Source organism: Nipponia nippon, unplaced genomic scaffold, assembly GCF_047370975.1.
Source record: "Nipponia nippon isolate SJK-2023a ecotype South Korea unplaced genomic scaffold, ASM4737097v1 scaffold_9, whole genome shotgun sequence".
NCBI lineage: Eukaryota > Metazoa > Chordata > Aves > Pelecaniformes > Threskiornithidae > Nipponia > Nipponia nippon.
This window is the reverse complement of record NW_028262413.1, coordinates 620,890-641,670: the sequence shown is the minus strand read 5'-3', so window position 1 is coordinate 641,670 and position 20,781 is coordinate 620,890. Positions and strand designations below refer to the sequence as shown.

At 41.1% G+C, this 20,781-nt stretch overlaps 1 protein-coding gene across 2 annotated transcripts in view; it reads left to right on the top strand.

Annotated features, from left to right (window-relative positions):
- The first annotated feature begins 1,063 nt into the window (after positions 1-1,063).
- The window catches only part of LRTM1 (leucine rich repeat transmembrane protein 1), a 115,766-nt gene continuing 96,048 nt past the window's right edge, over positions 1,064-20,781 (top strand). For both annotated transcript variants that reach the window (XR_015701499.1, XM_087744707.1), the window contains exons 1-4: positions 1,064-1,161; positions 1,442-1,489; positions 3,429-3,593; positions 6,690-6,714. Coding sequence is in view for 1 of the 2 variants with exons in the window: in XM_087744707.1 (XP_087600833.1) it covers positions 3,588-3,593; positions 6,690-6,714 (31 nt within the window). In the remaining variant the exon portion in view is untranslated. The remainder of the gene's footprint in view (positions 1,162-1,441; positions 1,490-3,428; positions 3,594-6,689; positions 6,715-20,781) is intronic.

The following is a 20,781-nucleotide window of genomic DNA, read 5'->3' as shown; positions in this document are numbered from 1 at the left end:
ATGTAATATTAACTTGGTGTGAAGTTTGAAAGATGCTAGTTACTACAATTTGCTATTTGTATGGAATATTCAGTGAAATTTTCACTGGAAGTTATGAGCATTTGGCTTCAGAGACACAGCATTTACAAGGATTCCTTTTCAAAGAGAAATTCCAGCCATTGGTCTGGTAACGATACAGCCTTTATCTCAAAAAAACAGACTAAGAGTATTTATGCTTGAGGAAAAGACCTGCCTGTGTAAAAGAACGGCCAGTTTTTCTGTATTCACATTTATAGGATCTCTTGCAAGATACTCTGGAATATATTATTGGAGCTGGAAATAGAGCCGTCAGAGCCGAGCCTGCTTAACCCCTCCTCGCTGCGGAAGCACCATTTAGTATTAAAGCCATCCACAGAATTCTAGAAAGGACTTTTTAATTTTATTTTTTTTTTAATCAGTCTTGAGGCATCTGCATTATCTGAAGAAAAACATTACATTTGGGCAGTATTTTATAGAAGGTATTTATAACTTCTAATGCAGGCTTCTATTCACAAGGGAAAATCCTTTGCCCAATACGCTGAGATGACGGGACCCCTAACGCACGCCCTTGCCCGTATTTAAGCGTAAGCCCCGCTACCTGACCGAAGCCAGCGCGCCGTGGGCGGCAGCAGGCCCTGCCGCGCGCAGAGCGGCACGACGGCGCGCGGGGCGGCCGTTACCCGCGCGTCAGCTGAACGCCACCGTCCCACCCTGCCCCGGCAGCCTCGCGCCTGCCAAGGAGCCGCTCGAGGCAGGGAGGAGAACGTCCTCTCTGGGCACGGACTGCCCGTGAGCTACACCGATTCCTTCTCCAGTAATAAAGCAGTCATTGCCAATCCTTATCTTATCCTTAACTGGGTCTCCGTAAGGGCTTGGGATAAAACCTCTGAGGAGTAAAATTGCACAGAATCCAACCCAAAATTGCAAAGAATTGCACAGAAAGCGCCCCTGCCAGCAGCCAGGGCTAGCCGGGCCCGGACAGACCAATACTTACAGACCCAGCCCACTCGGGGGAAACTCCAAAGCCCGCCGCGACGCGGGGCCGCGCAGGGCCCCGGCGCTGCCGGGACAGCCCCTGGGGCCGCGGGCGGAGCGGCGCGCCTGCGGCACAGCCGCCCGGGCAGGAGGGCCGGAGGCGCGGGGGTAGGTGCCGGCCCCTCCCGCGGCGGCAGCGCGGAGCCGGGGGCCCGGGCGGGCTGAGGGGGCGCCGCGCCCGCCGCTTCCCGCGCTGCGGCGGCCGCGCGCAGGAGAGCCCTCGCGCCGCGGCCCCGTGTCCGGCGGGCTGGGGCCCGCAGGGCGCGCGGCAAAGGTAGCCCTTCGGGCAGGTGGGCGAGCACGGCTCGCTGAGGCCTGACAATGCAGCGTTATTCACTCCAAGTACAAGTTATAAACATCGTGTATTTATTCTGACTCGCACCTTTAGCGTAGCTCAAGATACTGAGACCCTGGGAGCAGCTTCTGCGTGACTGAGGTAACTATAGTACGGTCCTTGTTAACGAGGCGTAAACCAACCTGAAAGAAATCAAGACCTGCTTAAACCTTAAACTGACACTCCAGCCAAGCCAAATATTTTCTGGTATATGTAGCTACATTGCTGCTCTGATTTTTTTATTTTTTTTTCTATTTTATGCCACATCTTTCTGTGACTGCAGGTCACCTCGCTCTAAGGCCAGTTTCCATTTTCTGAGTCAGGATGAAACAGCAGGCTAGGTAGGAAGGCATCTGTTGTGATCTCTGCCAGGCAATTGGTTTCTTTTCTTGCTGTTGTTAATATTTGGGTCTTCTTTGCCTGTCTCCCTTCAATCTAATTTTAAAGTCAGAGACAATGTAAATCTGAGGTTGAGGTTAGTATGAAATAACATGGATATAATTTTTTTTTAAGTCCACTTACTTTTGATGGTAGTCATTGAAGAAAAATTAATTTCAAATAACAGGCTATTTTTATCGAATATTATTTTGTCTGTTTTTACTAGAAGCAATCAGCAATGAATATAATGCATGTAAAGTTCATTTGTTTAAATAAAAGCAGCAGTAAATACAAACCAAAACTAGATCTAGCAACAATTACTCAAAGTTTCCTCCAGTACCACAAATTCACGGGGATCTTCTTTCCCGGGTCAATACATTTTGCATCTCTTGGGCCCGAGAGATGCTATTTTGTAAATTTGTTGTGGATGTGAGTGGAAATGGTGCTTCTGCAGCTTTGCAAGCCCTGACCGGATTTGTGGGGAGAGGAGGACAACAATCCCCTTGCCCAAAGGCAGATACTGGATGTTCCAGCTACCCATTTTTGGCCAGTATCTTTAAATCTAAGTGATCAAAATAGAGAAGAACTAGAGAAAAGGGGAGTGCAATACTCGAGGCCTGGTGGAAATGGCAGAACTTCTGCATTAGTAGAAGAGGAGATCTAAAAGTAGAAAACTGTAAAAAGGGTTAAAAAGCCAGATGCCCCGTGCTTACTGGAGTTTGGCACAGCAAAGCAGGAGCAATAGACAGACCTCCTTTTAAAACTATTTTTCATTTGATAACAGTTAAAAATAATCCTTGTAAATTTTATAGTAACTATTATTCAGGTGAAAATCCCTAGCTCATTACCGCTGCCTCTGGAATTAGTCACTGTCACAGCAGATTAGCAAGGGAAGGTGAGATGGTGACTTACCCTGGCGGCGCGGTGCATGCGACCCCACGTAGCACGCGGGAGCAGGACTGGCGCGAGGAGCTCCAGGGTTTGGAGACTAAGGAGCCGATTCCAGAAACCGATTTTTTACTATGTCGAAGTGACCCTGCGTGTATGTATTTAACAGTCAGGGAAGCCAAAGCAAGCAAATTGAAGAGTTAATGCGAAGCCAGACATAAAGTGAGCAGCAGTGTACCATTACAGCTATCCAGGCTCCCTGCAGATTATCGCCACACAGAGAAACTATGTCTTGTGGTTTCCTGACATGTTCTTGAGTCCACGATTGGGCTCCAAATTACTCTGGCCGCGTGATACCAAAAGCAAACCTTCTCAAATACACTATGACCTCCAGAAGGCTATCAGTGCCTCAGGAACCCACCAGCCTGACGCACACACACACACACACGAAGGCACACTGGAAAACAACAGCCCTTAAACGATCTGCAGATTCGGAGGCTCCCTGGGGTTTCCATCACAGACTATCCCTCCCCAGGTTTCCTCAGCTTGAAGGTCCTGAGCCTCCGCGTGGGCTGGTGTGAGCCCAGCTCATTGCGCTTGCAATGGAGGAGAGGAAAGATGGCACAGGGTGACATGTGCTTTCTCTTTTCTTTCTCCCAGTATTTCTGGCATCTTCAGCAACACCTCACACTGTTATATAATGGAGTGGGGAAAAATATTTTTACAATTTTTATTCCATCAGGAAGGTTTCATATTGGTCTTCCTTGTTTTACAGGCTGGTTGCAATAGCAAGTAGGAACTACGAGCCTCTTCTGTGGCTGCTGGCAGGTGCGGCCAACCACCCTCCTTCCGAATACTTACTCAGAAGCATGCAAGGAATGCCCTCGCCAGCCGCCCAGCAACAGCATCCGTGGGCTGTGGATCATATCATTCCATGAAGGTAAACATGGAGATTTCTCCACCAGAAGGTGATGTTGCAACTGCTCCCCAGCATGCCCACTGGCACACCACAGCTGCTGGCCATCGCATCTGCCCATCCCCTTGAAACCAAGAACCACTAAAACCCCATTGATTTCCCTGATTTGGCAATAATTAAGTATGTGGCTACAGATGGCTTATATTACCTGATAATTAGTTTCATTAGAACTGAAATGAATGGATTTGAGGTTTCTTTTTCTCCTTCTTGTTAAAGATGTTCTCTTAGGGGGATATTGTGACTACACCTGTACTAGGGGGACACGGGAATGTGGGGCAGGAAAAACAGAGAATGACAAAGAGCCTGGGACATCCTTGGCTCTTTCTGGCAGTGGTACTGCTCCATTGCCTCAGCAGGTTCCCCCACAGAAGGTCCTTGACACTGACTATGCACTCTGGGGATATAGTTGTTTAAAACAAAATTGTGGTATTTATCCACCTCCCAATACTGAGATCATTCTGGAAATCCGCTCATTCAAAAGAAAAGAAGGAAAAAAAAAAGGGGGGAAAAAAAAAAAAGGCATTTGGTTTCAGAGCTTTAGAGCCTCCCCAAGGCTCCACGCTTGACCTGGAGGATGCTAAAGGATTCTTATGGATCTTTAATAAAAGTGCAAATTACCCCTGAAAGTGGTAGATCCTTCAGTGCTCAGAACCACATCTCCAGGCAGGGTTGTGCTGCCTGGGAGGAGAGCGGGAACCTGGACCGTACTAGCCTTGCTATGGCACAAAATGAGAAAGAAGAATGAGGAAAGAAAGATTCCATAAACATATAACCTCTAATATGCTGGGGCTGTTAGAAGAAATCCCATAGAAGAATTAAGAAATCATCATACGGTTATGAAACAGTTCTGGATTCGGTATGTACAGACTTCACTCAATACTGTCCAGTTGAAACTAGAAGAAAATGACTTCTGCAAAATTAATACGTAAAATAAGATTTTATGGTTTCTGTAGTATTAATGTTACTACAAAAACGAACAAAAGCCAAAGGCTCCGGACTTATCATCCATATAACTCCTAGCGTAGTGGAAAAAAAATCATCCTAGAGTAAAGTTATATGGCTTGCCAGCTGTAAGCCCTGCATTTTGTGGGCTAGTACTATTCAAATGTGTTATTTCTTTTTAATTATCATGCCAAGAATAATATTTCTTCCATTATATAACATGCTCTTGCCCAGGGAAGGAAGAACTCTTTGTTACGTGTATATTTACTTTCTCACACATACTGAAGACATTTAAGCTCAGCAAAAATGCCTAGGAAAGTGCTTAGGAGGACATGCATTTTGAAATCTGCGGTTTGCTTCATGGTTTTTACTGGGGAGGGACACACATCAGTGAGAGAATAAAGCATGTTATAAAGGCACTACCTGAAAAATACAAATAGATGGTCATTCTTTGGAAATAAATTAAGGGGAAGTTTAAAGAGGATTATATGCAAATTCCTCAGTAGAAATGAAGCTTGTGTGTATCAGAACTTAAAAGACATCGAAACTAGACCTTGGCTAGTTATCCATGTCCGATACTTCGTATGACAGCCACCGTGCCTTTTTTTGTTAGCAAACTATTTCCGAGTCAACTTTAGCATTTTTTACAAACGCATTTACTTAAAATTCTCTCGTTAGCTTAATGAAACTGCAACTCACCTTGGGGACTGCTGAAAAGCCATTGGCAATGGGCAATAGTTCAGACTAATTGTGTGTGATAATTATGGTCCACCTCAGCCCCTGCTATCACTCCCTCCCCAGGCTAGAGAGTACCTAATTCAGATACGGTATCCAAGATAAACACACATAGAATTGCAGTGTAAATATTGTGCCTATATATATTTCCAGCCTTTTGTCTTCCTATCACTATGCCCGCAAATAATAATAATTTTAGAATCCCTTTTATGAAAGTTTAAAGAAAGTAAATTAAGTGCTTGCAAATACCAAAATAAACCAACAGGATTATTCAAATCCTTTCTCAAGCAGTATTCACTCTGCTTTATTTAAAGAGTGTACTAAGAGAAAAATGCACTTTGACCAAATCTATACCAGAAATTAGAGAATAAGCCATCCACTGAGTCCATTAAAAAGAGGAGTTGAGGTATAAAAGCTACGAAAAACAATTACTGTAAAACAGCAGGAAAAAACAGAGAAAAGATGACTGGCACTGAAGGATAGGTCCTACCGTGAGGGATGGCTCCTGCCTTTTCTGATGAGCAGTGAACATGGCGGTGTGACCCGGGTGGTCTCAGACCTGCGGTGGCAATGCCACTGCTGCTCTGAGATGCCCCTTAGTGTATGACAATGGTTTTGAGGAACGCATTGCTATTTAAGAGGGAAGATTTTAAACAGCATGTTAATAGAAATTTCAACTCAGATTTCATTGCAAAGCTGCTGCTGGCACACCTCACACCTCCTTGCGGAGGACCCAGAGGTGCCCCGACAGGAGGAGGCTGTAACGCTGCCGTGTCCCACCACAGCTGCGGCTCTGTGCAGCCGAGCAGCAGACATAAGTTTGTCATTGGCTCTGGAGAGACACCCCTTGGGAGATGGGAACATTAAGGCAGTGGGTGACCCGCTGACAGTGTAATGCCTGTTGCAGCGTGGCTTTGGAAAATAGCGTCTTTATATCTATCTGTGCTTGTGGGTATCGCTTGCTGTCAGGTGATGTAGCAGCATCTCCATGAGTAACAGTAGGACAGAGGGAGGCAAAGGCAGAAATGGAGCCATGTACATCATTCAATGACATTTATAGGTACAGAACAAGCACTAAGGCAGCTCCTGCAGTGCCAGTGTTAGCTGGTGCTGGGGAGCCACAGCATTTCCTCAGAATATTGCTAATGGCTCCTGCTGCTCCGTGCAGTGGACATATGGGATGTTAACTTGGCCGCAAAATGCTGTGTTGCTCTGGGGTAGAGGAATACTCCTGCATACCCATTTCCTTCCCAAAAGCCTGTTTCTGTCATATGTCTTCCTCCTAGGAGTAATTGATGACTCTGAAAGTTATTCTGATTTTAATACTTAGAAAATATACAGTTTTAAGTAATCTATGTTTTTGTTTGTTCTTTTTTTTTTCAGGCTCGTTCAGGAAACTCTGAAATAGGTAGGAGTTAAACATTTTTGATCCTAATAAGATTTGAAAACAGTACATCTTCCAGAATACCCATAAAAGTATGCAGAAATTAGAAGGGGTTTAGCATTCTTTAAAGATATAATTTCTTTTCATAACCTTACACATTTCAGCAGTGATCCAAAAGGACTAGAAGAAACAAGTGGCAACATAATACTATAATGTAAAATAAAAACATAGATTAATACCGGGAAACTACAGGCTATTCAATCTGAGATTGTGTGGGGAAGTCTTTGAAACTATTTTAAGTGACTCCAGCTTTTTTATTTATGGGAAGTACTTGGATGTTGACATTGAAAACAAGTTTTGCAAATTCTCAAATACAGAACCTACAAGAGCAGTAAATAAAGAAAAATGTTGTGAGATTAGAATCAACAGCAAATCCCCCAAACTTTTGATCTTTAACATACGTTGAATAATGGATGAGAAAGTGACTTTCAGTTTAGATAAGAAGAGCCAGCTCTTTGGATCAAATAAATGCACAGAAGAAAAACCAGAGCCCCGTCCCTAGCCTGTGAGAGACAACAATAAACCTCTGCTGACTGCAAAGGAGAAGGAATGAACCCTTGAAGTAGACAACAGCAGAAAAGCAAAGGCCTCTCAGACAATGAAAAAAACAGTAATTTGACTCCTAGGTTGCATTGCTGTCCAAATGCAGAGTATTGAGAGAAATGGGAACTGACAATATCGCCTGCAGAAAAATGACAATTGTTGTAATGGGGCTTAAGTAGCAAGAACAGAGTCACTTCCTAAATTGCCAAAAAGATACTCAATATAAACAATTCAATCACTCACTCAAAAATTCAGTCAATCCTCTCTGCAGTTTTAAAACTTAACAGTGAATTAAAAGACTGGCCCACTTGAGCAGAGTACTTACATTATTCACATAAATAGTAATATGCACCTTCCTTAGCTCTGCTTCATTATTCAATTTTTTTTTTTCCCAAGAAAATAATCCTTAGTTGTCTTCTGCCTTTGTTTATGGTATCTTTCTGTCTCCAAAACCAGCATAGACTCATGGATTTTTAAGGCCAAAAAGAGCCATTACAACAATTTCCTTTATACTTCTAGAACACAGGCCATACATTTCATACAGTGGTTCATGCCTCTGCGACAGCATCTTGTAGATTGAACCGAAACGTGTCTTTTAGAAAGTTATCCAAATTTGATGGTAAAACTCACAGTGGTAGAAAACCTACCACAACCTTTGGTAGTCTGTTCCAAATGCCAATTGTTGCTATTCCATGTGCACGATCCCTACTTTTGCAAAGAATATTTATAAATAATATAAAAAGAATTCTATGGTTATATTCTTGCATCTAAGACAGAATAAGGCCTGTTCATTGGCAGTAAGAGCACCTCTTCCTATTAGCATACGAAACTTGAGGTTACAAGTCTGAGAAACTTCTTCACAGAGAGAAATGAACACCTGAGAAAACACAGGCTTGTTAAAAAATGAAGGTGTATGGCTCTACTATGTGGCCCTGTGCCAACAATATGAAAAAGCAACTCCTAGCACCTGCACGTGCATGTACAAGTTTTGATTTTAGCAGATAACTGAGGGTGCATGCCACCTATTAAAGTGCTGGAGAAAAGCTTTGATCCTATTGACATCTTATATATGTGTGTGCATGTGTGCATATGTGTACCTATTATATATATTAAAAGGTATTTTAATCATTCATGTAGGAGCCTTTTTTAAGATGCCATTTTGTTTCCTCAAGATTTTTGTGTTTATCACTTAGTGATACCTAGGATGACTGAGAAGTTGAGAAAGAGGAGAGGCCTATGGTTTGTAATTTTATATGCTCTATTGAGCAAAGCACCTGGAATGAAATGCTTGCTCTGTTGAAATCAGTGCCAAAACTTCCACCCATTTCAGCAGGGCCAGAATTTCAAACCCAAGTCAAAAGGTCAGCTTAGGTGCTGAAAGTTAAACATCTGCTTAAGCAGAAAAGAAAGTTCCTGCATTGTTGGCTCAGATGCGTGGACAAGACAAGTCAAGACACAGCAGATGAAGCTAAATAGCAGGGTGAAGGTTTACTTGTCACTGTTAGAAATATATCTATAATGAACAATGTCCAGGGCCTGAATATATGGTTATAAGAGATACCAGAATCCCTAAATAATTATTTTGGAAATACAAAGATTTATGTTAATTGAACCCATGGATCTGAAGATCTTCATTGCCTCCAGCAGGCATTTCGCTTCCAAAGCTCCTGACCTGCTGCAGCCCGGTCCTCAGCTGTGAAGCAGGGCCAGCCGGCCCCGAGAGCTGCACTGGACCTGTCCGCAGAGGCTCTCAATAAACTGACCCCTTTTGCACTGTGGCATATCAAGCAGATACTCTTTCTATTTTAGCTTCCCTTCTATGCTAAGAAGATGAGGGGGCAGGGGGTAAGAAGGTTCAGTTTTTACCAGTCTTGGCAAAACTGGCCTCTCTTGGCTCCTGGTACTACAGACACATAAATGCTCAACGCTCGATTGCACCCTTTAATGGTGAGAGTGCTGGTCTCCGTGATCACTCTTGCTCCAGGAACCAACCAAGCTTGTTCTTTCTGTGAGTTACGACCTCTGAGACCTGCTTGCCTGCTTCTCCTGTCAGTTCCTGCCTGGAGCCTGCTGTAGGAGCAGGAGCAGAGTCATTTCCCTGAGAACAACTCAGCCAAATGCCCCAGCTACCACCAGAGAATGGCAAAACTTTGCAACTCAGAAATGACTCCTAGGCAATCTCCTTTATTCACCTATTCGTTGGGTGTCAATCTTCTACACTACATTTCTAAAAGCTTCAGTCATTTAATTTTTAAGTGTCTCAAGCAGGAAGGCTTCCACAATGAGCTTCCATGCTCTCAGCTCCTCCTGTTATTCCTTGTTCCAGAAGTACTAATGCAGCTCCTCAACTTCAAACAATCTGCTGGAACAGCAGAAAACCAGAATTCCTTGCCAGGGAAGTCTTAATGGTTAGAGTAAGAAGCAGAAATATTTTCTTCTTAGGGGTATGGCCATTTTTTTCTTCTCTGTAGTTAATTGTGGGGATTAATAAACCTTATCTACAAGCAGAAAAAAAAAGGGCAAGAAACAGAGTCAGCTTTTCCTGCATACCCTATGCTTCTCTTTGTAAATTTAGTCCCTCGTGTCCAGTAAACTCTGAAGTGGGAATAGCTCTGATGAGGCTACCCCATTGGACAGTCTCTAAATTACTTCTGAACAGGCAACAGTGGTGCTTTCTTACCTCTGTCTTACCTGGGGCAGGTGTCCTTTGCACAAGTACTCAGGTACACAGTACACAGGTACTTTGGGAATGGGGACTTGGTGTCTCTCTGCTGCCCTGTGTATCAGGAGCTGGCTGGCCTTCTCCCTGTCTCTAGACTTATCCTAGCTAATGAATGCCCAGTGATGCTGGTTCAAAAGTCAAACTCTACAGTTCTCCTTTTCAAGGACACTTGATAGTAGATGGAAATGAAGATAACCAACTTCACAAAGTAGTAGAAGATCTCAACTCAGCAACAGAAAATAGGTATACATTTTATCCTTCAAGATTCCTGACCATTTTCAAGCAAATTTTGCTTAAGGTAAAGTTTTAGTCCCTTTCCCTTTCTGCACAGTGCTTTCTCATCACACATCTGTGGCAAATCAAACCAAACTTCCTCCTCACTGACCAACGTCTTTATTTGATCCCATATTTAAAAGAAAACTCAGGTCCAAGATATCAGCATTTTTTCCAGCCTTCTGAACTCATCTTAAGTTTCTTAAAATTCTCAGTATTTCAGACTATATTTTCCTCCTCCTATTCAAAGATTTTTCCATTCTTCATATTTGCTACAAACAACTGACATGAGATGTGGCCATTCCCTTGCTCTAAAGAGCTCACACCTGATTGGAATTTGGGAAGGTTTAACAGTGTTTCATCATCTCCAGTATGGGGAGATCATGCGTCATGGAGCCTTTGCTGCAGTCGCTCAACTTGTGTTACTCAGTTCAGAGGCTAAACACTGTAATTTCGAAAATTTAAGATGACTCAGGACATGTTCTTAGGAGAATGATAAGGAAAGCTGCCCAGGTGATGCTGAGAGAGACTTCAGGAGGCAGTCTTGCTGGTGAGAAGGACAAAACTATAATCCTGCCTTTGTTAAGACTAGTCTAAAGATGGATTGTTGGGAAGAGTTTTGCACATTTCTAGGAGGAAGAGTACAATTTCATGGATGGATATGAATTCTTTGTGATATTGAAGCAATGCTTTTAAGGAGGAGGACACAATTAAAGCACATTTATCAGCCTTGATTTCAGAAGGACATAGTGCAGTATTTTTTCAGAGAATTGAAGACAAACTGTTGAACTGTGTTATTTACTGTGAATAGTGCTTCTGAGCTACTTCACATGTCAGTGGGGCTTACAAATACGTGTCTTCAGAGCTGGAAGAAAGATTCATGGCCAAAAGAACATTTAAGTCAAAAGAACTTCCTTTTGACCTAATTAAACCTAGTCAAAATATCTAGATTACATTCAATCTTACCTCATTAAAAGTCAGAACTGGGAAACAGTAGGAATTTCACAACTGATTTCCATGATCAGGTTTTCACTACTTTTAAATGTGTGTGCTGCACCTCCATAGTTTTGAGTTTGAAGAAAGACAGGGGAAGCACTGTCATCTGAAAGTGGTTAGAACTACTGTTTTCTTCCAATTGAAAATTGACTTTTTCCCACAAAAGGACCATATAAGTCTCATTCAATATATATTCAAGGTCAGCATATAATAGGAGCAAGACGGTGCATTTCAGAATTGGGATGTTAGGCTTTGAATATCTCAGTATGTAATTTCCTGCTTCTGTGCTTTTGAACTAGCATCTTTTTTGAACAAGAAAATCAAGGTACGTGAAAACCAAAGGAACTATTTTGCCTTTTTGTCCTTTTAAAGATACTGCTTTTTCCTATGCCCTTCAGTAATTTTTGTCTACAATTTTTTTAACTATCTGTTGAACGAATTGATTTTGCCACTTTTAGTGGACCTTTCTTATAATCCGTTCAATATGTGTGTTTCCCTTTGGATGAAATACAGTAGTTTCATGTTAAGTTCCTATCTGCTCCTAATTTCCTAGGATGTGCATTATGTCATCTTGTTTTTCTCTTTTTGCCAGTGGGAAAAGTTTGTCTTGGTCAATTTTATCAGTCTTCTGCATATGAAGAAAAGCATTAATTAGATCACCACAATGTCTCCCCTTCCGTAGTGAAAGCAACCTTATTTTCCTCAACCACTGCTCATTACATAAATCTTTCTGTTTTGCAAATGCCATGGGTTTTAACATTTGATACAGAGATTTAGATCTCATCACAGTCACATGGAAAATTTGGATTTGTAGATAGCAGCGAGAACATCAAAACTCAATTAAGCAGCACACAATTCTCTGGCAACAACTGGTAACTTTTGCTCCCAAAACAGAATTACTAATTTTCACTATCTTGAATTTAATGGAAATATGGCAAAGAGATTCTTGAGGTAAACACAATTAAACTACGATCATATTGTAGTTTGAAAAGCATCACATTAAGCGGCAACAGGGGTTACCATGGTTATTGCCTTTCTGTAGCTTCCAGATTAAATTTGGACAGTCAGTGAGATTTACAGCCAGCTTCCTAACCATGTTTATTACAGTTTTTCTCTGTGAAACTAAGGCTCTAGCTTTAATAAAGTTCTCATTGTTACCACTATATATAAAACTAAAAAAATTAGCAAATGTGCCAAAGGAAAAAGGATAGTTCCATGATCTGCATTTGCAATGAGCAAAACACCACTCAGCATCTCTTTAAGAAAGACAATGAAATCAGGAGAAAGAGACCTTGAAGAACTGGAAAAGGGAAATATGGGATGAATTTTTCTACTCAGAAAGGATTTCTTCTTCTCTTCCACCGGCCAGCTGAAAAGAGAAGAGAGATGGTATGTTTGGCATCCTTTTCCATCCGTAATTATGATGTTTGCCTCAGTGTCTTGGCCCCGTTTAGGTACATCGTACATGGAGGGAGGGATTCTCCTTAGCTGCTTTCCAAGCTTGTAAGATAGGAGCTGGCTGGTACAAAAGCTGTGTAGCTGCATTAACCTGGCACTGATCCCAGGCTCATCAACCCTGCTGTTTGCGCTTCCCAAATGTGTTGAATTTCTACTAATATTCTGCAGAAAGAGACTGCTAGCAGAAATATTTGCTGATACAGCTTTCAGAAATGGCCATTGAACATTAATGATGTACTCACAAGTATTTCCAACACTTGCATACCAAATACTATGCTCATGCACCCCACCAAAAAGGACAGACTGTGCAACCTCTATATCATGGACTGTGCAAGATTTAACTATGACCAAATTGAGAATTTATGTGTATATTTATTTTAAATAACAAATACATATTTGATCAGATAAGCTGTCCCGTAAGTTAATGGCACAGTAATGTTTCTGATGTAACTTCATGTACTTCTTCTGGGATAATAGCAACAAGAAGAGTTAAGAGGCTAGGAAATGTCAGAACTATGAACCTGTTCTTATTTACTGACCATATCCAAAACTGCTCTCTTCTTGGATTCACTCTGTATCTAGCCTGGAGCTGAATTCTTTCTGGAGATCAATGCTATTATCATTTTCTTATGTGGGATTCACTCACTATTGAAATATTCCTTTGTCTTTGATAGATACACAGGTACTACCATGTATATTGTATCTACCACGGGTATTGTTTTTATCTACCATGATACCATCCACAAACTAAAGTTAGCTGATATATTGCCTCTTCTCTAACTTTCTTTGACTATGGTTAAAGGATTTTCATTTGTCTGAATGTTCCCTTGCTTTTCTAAGGCTCGCCATTATATTTGTGAAATTTTCTGGTTTGTAATGTCCGTGTGCTCTCCGATGGGCTTTAAAAACAAAATAGCAATAGCCACTTTGCAGACTGCATGTACTTCCCTCAAGATAAGTAACAGTGAGTGTAGAATGACAATTCTTTAAAGCTTTTGTAGTGTACAAATAGTGCACTGGGGGAACACAAAGCCCTCCATTCACATTTATTGCCTTCTCTGTGTCGTTTCTCACTTACCAAGGCACTTCTTGGTGCATTTTGACAAGCTCTGTGGATTTAAGCATGTTTAAACATTCATTCATCTGCAAAGTAGTAGTTTATCTCTTATTTTCACTCTCTCAATTTGAATTTTCATTAATCTCTCTCATTTTCCTAGGTTAATGCTTATATTCAGAGGCACAAATGCCAGGGTTTGTTTGATGAGTTAAATAGTCTCACTGCATGACAGATCTGTTTGATGAAAGTCACCTTCCTTCCTGCCCATGCAATACTTTTCCATATTCAGGAAGCATTTTTAAGAGGAGACAGCACTGAGGTAATTCTGCCCCTACTTAAATCCCATGACACCCATATCCGAAACTTAATACACATAGAGCTGAAAATAAGAGGTCTTTAAAAGCCTTGCAGTTCAGAATTACACACAGGCAGCATTTAGCCCTTTTTCTTGCATTTTTGTCCTTCTCCTAACAGATGCAGCAGACAATTCTTTACTCTGAGCGCCGCAGTGCATGATATAGCGCTAGAAGTATGCATAACACTTTTTAACTTTTTTTTTTTTGTGAGAAAACAGACAGTAACCCTGACACATATGAATAGAAAGCTGTAATTTTGACCTGTACAGACAATAGCCTGACAGATAGTTGTGATACAAATATCAAGGAAGAATGAAAAAAGACAGATACACGTGAAATCCTGGCTCCATTGAAGCGGGTGGGAATTTTGCCATTGATTTGAATGGAGCCAGGATTTCACTGCGAAAGCATCGTTAGCTGTAAAAATTGTCACTTTTAAGTCTGCACACCCTCATGCAATCAGGCCCAAACTCCTGATGAAAGGATTTGTAATTTTTCATATTGCCCAAATATTTTTTTTAACAGCTGACCCTTTCTCTTACTTAAACACAACCTCCTTCTCCAAGACATGTATTGAATGCTTTTGTTGATTTTAATATGACTTTTAGCAACTTTCCCACATTCCAGCAAAGCCTACTTGAACTATTTGCTTCCACTCAATTCCTCTTGTTCTTTTCACTTTTGTTAAAATCCCTGTGAACACAACTGAAACTAACTGAAAATAATACGGAACCTGGTTGGACTGTGGCACTTTCTGGCTTCCTGATAGCAGTAAAACTTTGTCATTTTCGTCTGCTCTTGTTCTTGACAATACATTTAGATAAACTACTTATCTACTGCTGTTATCTTTATTATGCCAAACACTTAAGTTACAAACGTAGGGGTGGATGTTTGGGGAACTTTTATGTGGTTGTTTCATTGGGGAAACTTCTTGCTTGCTATCTATATGGTCAGTGCATCTGTCTACCCTCATGCATGACTGTTGGAGAGGTAACAATATGGTTCAAAGAGGAGAAAGAAGAAAGTAGAGGGCAAAGATTTTACATTATACTTAATATAAAATACTCAGCGATGTAACTTGCAATAATGTAACATCATGTGACTTACACAAACCATTACAATGAGTTCACAGAAGACAATGCTATTATATTATTTAGGACTGTATATTATCTGATAAAAATAAATAAATCACCCAAACCAAGCAAAAATAACCTTAGAAAAATAGCAAACATACAAGCAAAATATTGGTACAGTGGCAGTGAAGAGAGCATGACCCTGGGTAGCTGTTGCAGGCCAGACAGCATGCGGTGCAGTTTGTAGGACCCTGGCAGGCAGCGCCCTCACCTACTGACAGCTATTGCTCTCCCTACGGGACTGAGCGACCTGGGAGGGTTTCCCTTTAGATGCCTGACAAGGAAAACTCTTCCACAGAAAGATTTACGTGGAAATGATAATCATTTGCCTCACTCTGCCACTGAGCCAGCACAGAGTAGAGGAGCAAAGTGAATACCTGAAATGAGGAAGAAAGCAAGCACTTGTGCTATAGGTTGGACATTAGGAAAAAGTTCTTCACCCAGAGGGTGCTGCAGCACTGGAACAGGCTCCCCCGGGAGGTAGTCACGGCGCCAAGCCTGACAACATTTAAGAAGCCTTTGGACAACGCCCTCAGACATATGGTGTGAATTTTGGGGTTGTCCTATGCAGGGACAGAAGTTGGACTTGATGATCCTCGTGGGTCCCTTCCAACTCAGGATATTCTGTGATTCTACATGCTTCCTGCAGGCAGAATGGGTGTGGTGGCTTTTAAACAGCTGCAGCAATCAGCACGGAGACAACAGCCAGACTCTCTAATGCACCAAAGGGAGCTTTCTGGACATTTGCCGCCCCAGCACCTTTAGTCAAACCCAAGAGCAGCAGTCAGCTTTTGGCCCTACCTGACTTTCTAGGATCTGCACTGCATTTTGCTGTACCTTAACACTATGGCAGTGAGTGAACCATGCAAAGCCTTGCAGGACCCCAGCTCCTAATGAACGCTGAGGAGCACCCTTGCACAGATGTGAGAAAGCTGGTGGCACGCACCAGGTCCCATTTACTCCAGCAGGCAAGGAGAAATAGAGAGGGTTAAGGGCTCCTCCTCCCACGCTCTGGCAAGCGCCAGCTCTGCCTTTTGCAGGCTCTGCCCAGCAGCCCTCTTTGCAGTCCCAGGGCTCTGCCCTCCATCCACGGGCTCCTCTGAGATGAGGGAGTGGCTGAAAGTTGAAGGCGGTTTTGCCAGTGAGACAATCAAAGGGAAACCTGTGAAAAATATTTCCTAGCTATATCCAAGAGAAACCTATCCTGAGAACAAGTCACGTGAGTTTAATAAACACATCCTTAAAATAGTTAACGCTTTTATGGAAAATCTTCCAGTGAACCTAGCCTCTGATGGAAATCTTGTTGAGGGTGCACCTACAGCTGTCAGATTTGACATATAAAAGCAAGTTAATCTGCTTCAAATTAGATTTGAGGAGAAAGAGTCTAAAAATTAAACACAATTGGTTTAGAATGAAATGGCTACTTTGTAGTTCTTGACCCTTTTATTTATAGTAAATATTTGGCTTGCCTTGGAGTAATTTTTATTTTGAATGTCTGTAATTAATGACATGGTTCATTAGTTGCAGGGAAGCTAATGTAGCTCTGCTATACAGTAGTTCACATAATTGTGGGAGGTAACTCATTCCACATGCTCAAACATTGTAATTTCAAAATATTTTCCTAATAGTTCTCAAATAGAAATATTTCTAAGTGTACATCGAAAACTGCCTATATCCAAGTAGCATTAACAGAACATAGTTTAAGCATAACATGCCAAGAAGTATTATTTTTGGCTGTAACATAATTGGTATCACATGCTGTTGCTATTTTATATACTCTTTTCCTTTTTGCCTTAACTTTTATTATTTTATATGAGCACAGGTATTACCTGAGGGTGACTTTGCATAACAAGATGTAGGTGTATACTAGGTACTGGAATTTAGGCATTTAGTTTTCTTGTTTCAAGCTGCAATAAACATATGAAGCAGTTAAAGAAACTAATCTAGCAAATATTTCCTCTTACGTTTGGCAGAATAAACATAATTTTAACATAGCATTTTAAAAATCAATTTAGATAGGAAAGTGAAGCGCAAGATCTAGAAGACTGAATCTGGAAAAAATGAACACAGTGAATACTCCTATAAATCTCGCTTTTATGTAGGGGTATTTGACTTTAAGTATTTCAGCTCTTTTGCCCCCCTTACCTGTAAGATCTTCAGAAGCCTGATAAATTGCAATCCGTATCCCAGTGGCTGGGTGAGTCCTTACCCAGTCTTTAGGATGAATCAGACACTCATCTTCCACCCTATGAAACCCTTTACACGTGTGCCCACTGAAGATTTATCCTTGTCAGTTGATGGCAAGATCCTCAATACTGTGTGCCCAAGCTAAAATGCAACCAATAAATCCCAGTAGTGAAACAGGTAGAGAGTATTCTTGTTCCATCCTGCAGCTATTTAATGGAGGATCTGGGGGGAGAGTTAGATACAGCACAGTTAAGAACATGAAATGTTCTTACTTACTTTACTACGTTACCTTACTTACCTCTGTTTACTTTCAACAACATTACATAGATGTGATAATGTAGATGTAGTAATACTGATTTAGTGATAGCGGATATTACTGGTTTCATAGGTACTTAAGAGGGACTTACTATGCATTTGTTTTTAAAGCGACAGTTTTTAAAGACTTTTAGGATATACTTCCAAGTATTAAAAGGCTGTCTAGCTACTGAAACAGAAGGATTTGCTTCCAACCCTGCTAAGTAAATAAAGTTATTATGTGACTCAGCTTATGCTTGAGTCTTCCCTGATCATGCAATAAATGCATTAACAGCCCTAACTGACTCAAGATTGAATACCAATGCTTGCCATACTTTGAATACTTAACATTTATGTGAGTAACCAAACCTGAACTCCATACTTCAGGCTCAGGTCTAAATCTCATTAAAGTCTATAGGAGCCTGTCCGTTGGTCTGAACGGCATTTGGGTCAAGATGCTTTCTGGCTGATGGCAGAGTGTGTTAAGTGAGTCCTGACCTCAGGAGTTTTCCTGGCTGTGCCCCGGCTCCAGAGGTGGGGACAACCGGGTCTCCCTGGGACAGAGCCGAGGCACACGGGCCAGGCAGGCATCCAGGCCCTTGTTGAGATTTCATGGTCTGGGCACGTGGGGGACCAAGACAGAGACTGGTGCCTCAGGGGTTACCTGTCCTGCCACGCATAGGTGGCCTCTGGAAGTAAAAGCAAAGTTACAGACCTGAAAATGTACCAGTATGTTAAAATACTTTAAATACACACTTTGTATACGCAGCTATGGATTTGGTTTCATTCTGGAAAAGTTAAGAGAAAAGTGCTAAGTGTGGCTTATTATGATAAGCAGGTGTATTACGTAGGTGATGCCATTTTTCAGGAAGCAGGACTGGGATAAGAACTATGAAGAAGTGAGAAGTACTTGTCCACTTGAGGAAAAAAACATTAGGTTATTTCATTATTTTCAGGTTTGGGCTATATGTCGATAAGACTGAATTGTCTTTCTTAATAATGAGGATCTGTAGTGATCTTTCCTGTGGAGCTCTGTTTCTACTTACTTGTTTGCACATTCCTGTGATATTCTACCTAAAATATTTTGGCATGTTTTTCACATTGGGGTTTGATTTCAGTAAGCATTCATAGATAAATTAAATTCTGCAAAAGGGAAAAATATTTATATTTGAAATAGCCGTATGCGAAAAAAGACAGTGCTATTTGCAATACAAATCTTATTAATTAGAAAATTAGCTAAAATGATTTTATTTGGATAAAATCAGAACTGTTATATATCAAATTTTCTTTTCACATTGGTGTAGAGTACAAATTTATTCCTAAGAGCATTTTAAGACAAGTGTAACTAACGAGAAAAATACTAAAATTAATATCCATTTTATAGTAGCAAAATAGTGATATTTAAATTAGATAATAACAGGGAAACGTAAATTATTGAAATGGTCATTACTGAGAGCCTCCTCTCCAAAAGCTTGTTTCCAAGAGCAGTTGTGTGGTAAGAATTACTGCTATTATTATTTCTTTATACAAACATTTCTATTATACAAACAAAACAAAAAGACTGTCTGCAGCCAAAAGCTTATCTGGTACTATGATATACCAGCGAAGTTTTCAAAAAAATGAATACTTAAAGCTGCACATACTGCCTGGGTTTTGCCGTCGCCGTTTGTGCCACGGGGAAGGGTGTTAATTGCATATCCTGGGAAACACCCCCAAATGTTACCCCTGCAGCAGCAAAGCAATGAAAAGCATAATTCACATGGTCTATTCAGGTAGTTCTAAAAAATCACTTTGGCTAATTGTAAGATTTTTAAGTACCCAGAATAGCATCCAGCATCAACATCATATGAAAAATCTGGTCTGACATGCAGTTATGTGACTAGCTCTAGTCAACATTAGTAAATCGGACACGCTTGAAGCAGAACAATTCTGATTATATCACTTGAAGCAATATGATATGTTAGTTATGAAATCTTACATCTAAAATTAAAGAGCTTCCATGTTGACTTAATATGGACCTCCTACACAGCTTGTAAACCACGGTCTTTTTTTCCTTTTTCACATATTTTCAGTGTAATCCATCTATCTCTTATTTTAAGTAATAACAATCTGTACTTCAGACAGGGGTAGTGCAGTTAATTCATGAAGAACTCTGGCAAGTAATCTCCACAAATATATTTTACACTATGGCTTTGTCTTCAGAAGCTATTTTAGAATGTCTAACAGCAACATCAACAGCAAAAAAAGCTATTTTGTGTGCATTTATGTTAGCATTTTTTTTGGATCGGATACATACCTGTTAAAGCGACTCCCCCACTTGCTTGGCTGGGCTTCACACTGTGAAACTGTGGAGGAGCCCATGATCTGGATGAGCCTGAACAGGAAGATGTGTTTCAGAAGCCCCAGTAAAGTACTGGAGCCGTTGATGGGTGATCTGCCCAAGGGACTGGGCTCAACCTTGCCCAGAGTGAAAGTCCTGGCTTTATCTGTACCCTGGGGTGTCACATCCTCTGCACCAGCTGTGGCACGTTACAGACTTTCTCCTGCTGAGCACATGGCTTGCCTATGTAGATGCAGCGTATGTTTTTCAAACATAAATGATACAGTTTTACTCGTTACCAGTGATCTGTTTCCAGAAAGTCACATATTTCAGCTTCTACAATGCTTGGTAAATGGAGTACTTGATTCAGTAAGAGACCTATTTTTTTGCCATTACAATGGAATTTATTTGTCCTACATTTGCCAGAAAACATTTTTATGTATTCTAAATACTAGTATTTACCAAAAAATAATTAGAAAACCCCCAAACTCCCTCAAAAAATGGAGATGCAAAGACAGTATTCACAATGAAGGAAAGAGAAGCGTAGCTAGACTATGCCTAATTCACCATGATTTGCGGTTGCAACCAAAACCCTTTGATATCAGAAACACAAAGTTGTTCTACGTATGTCGGTTTGTTTTGGATTGGAACTTTTATTACTTAGAAGGGGAGTGCTAAACTGTGGTGTTTCC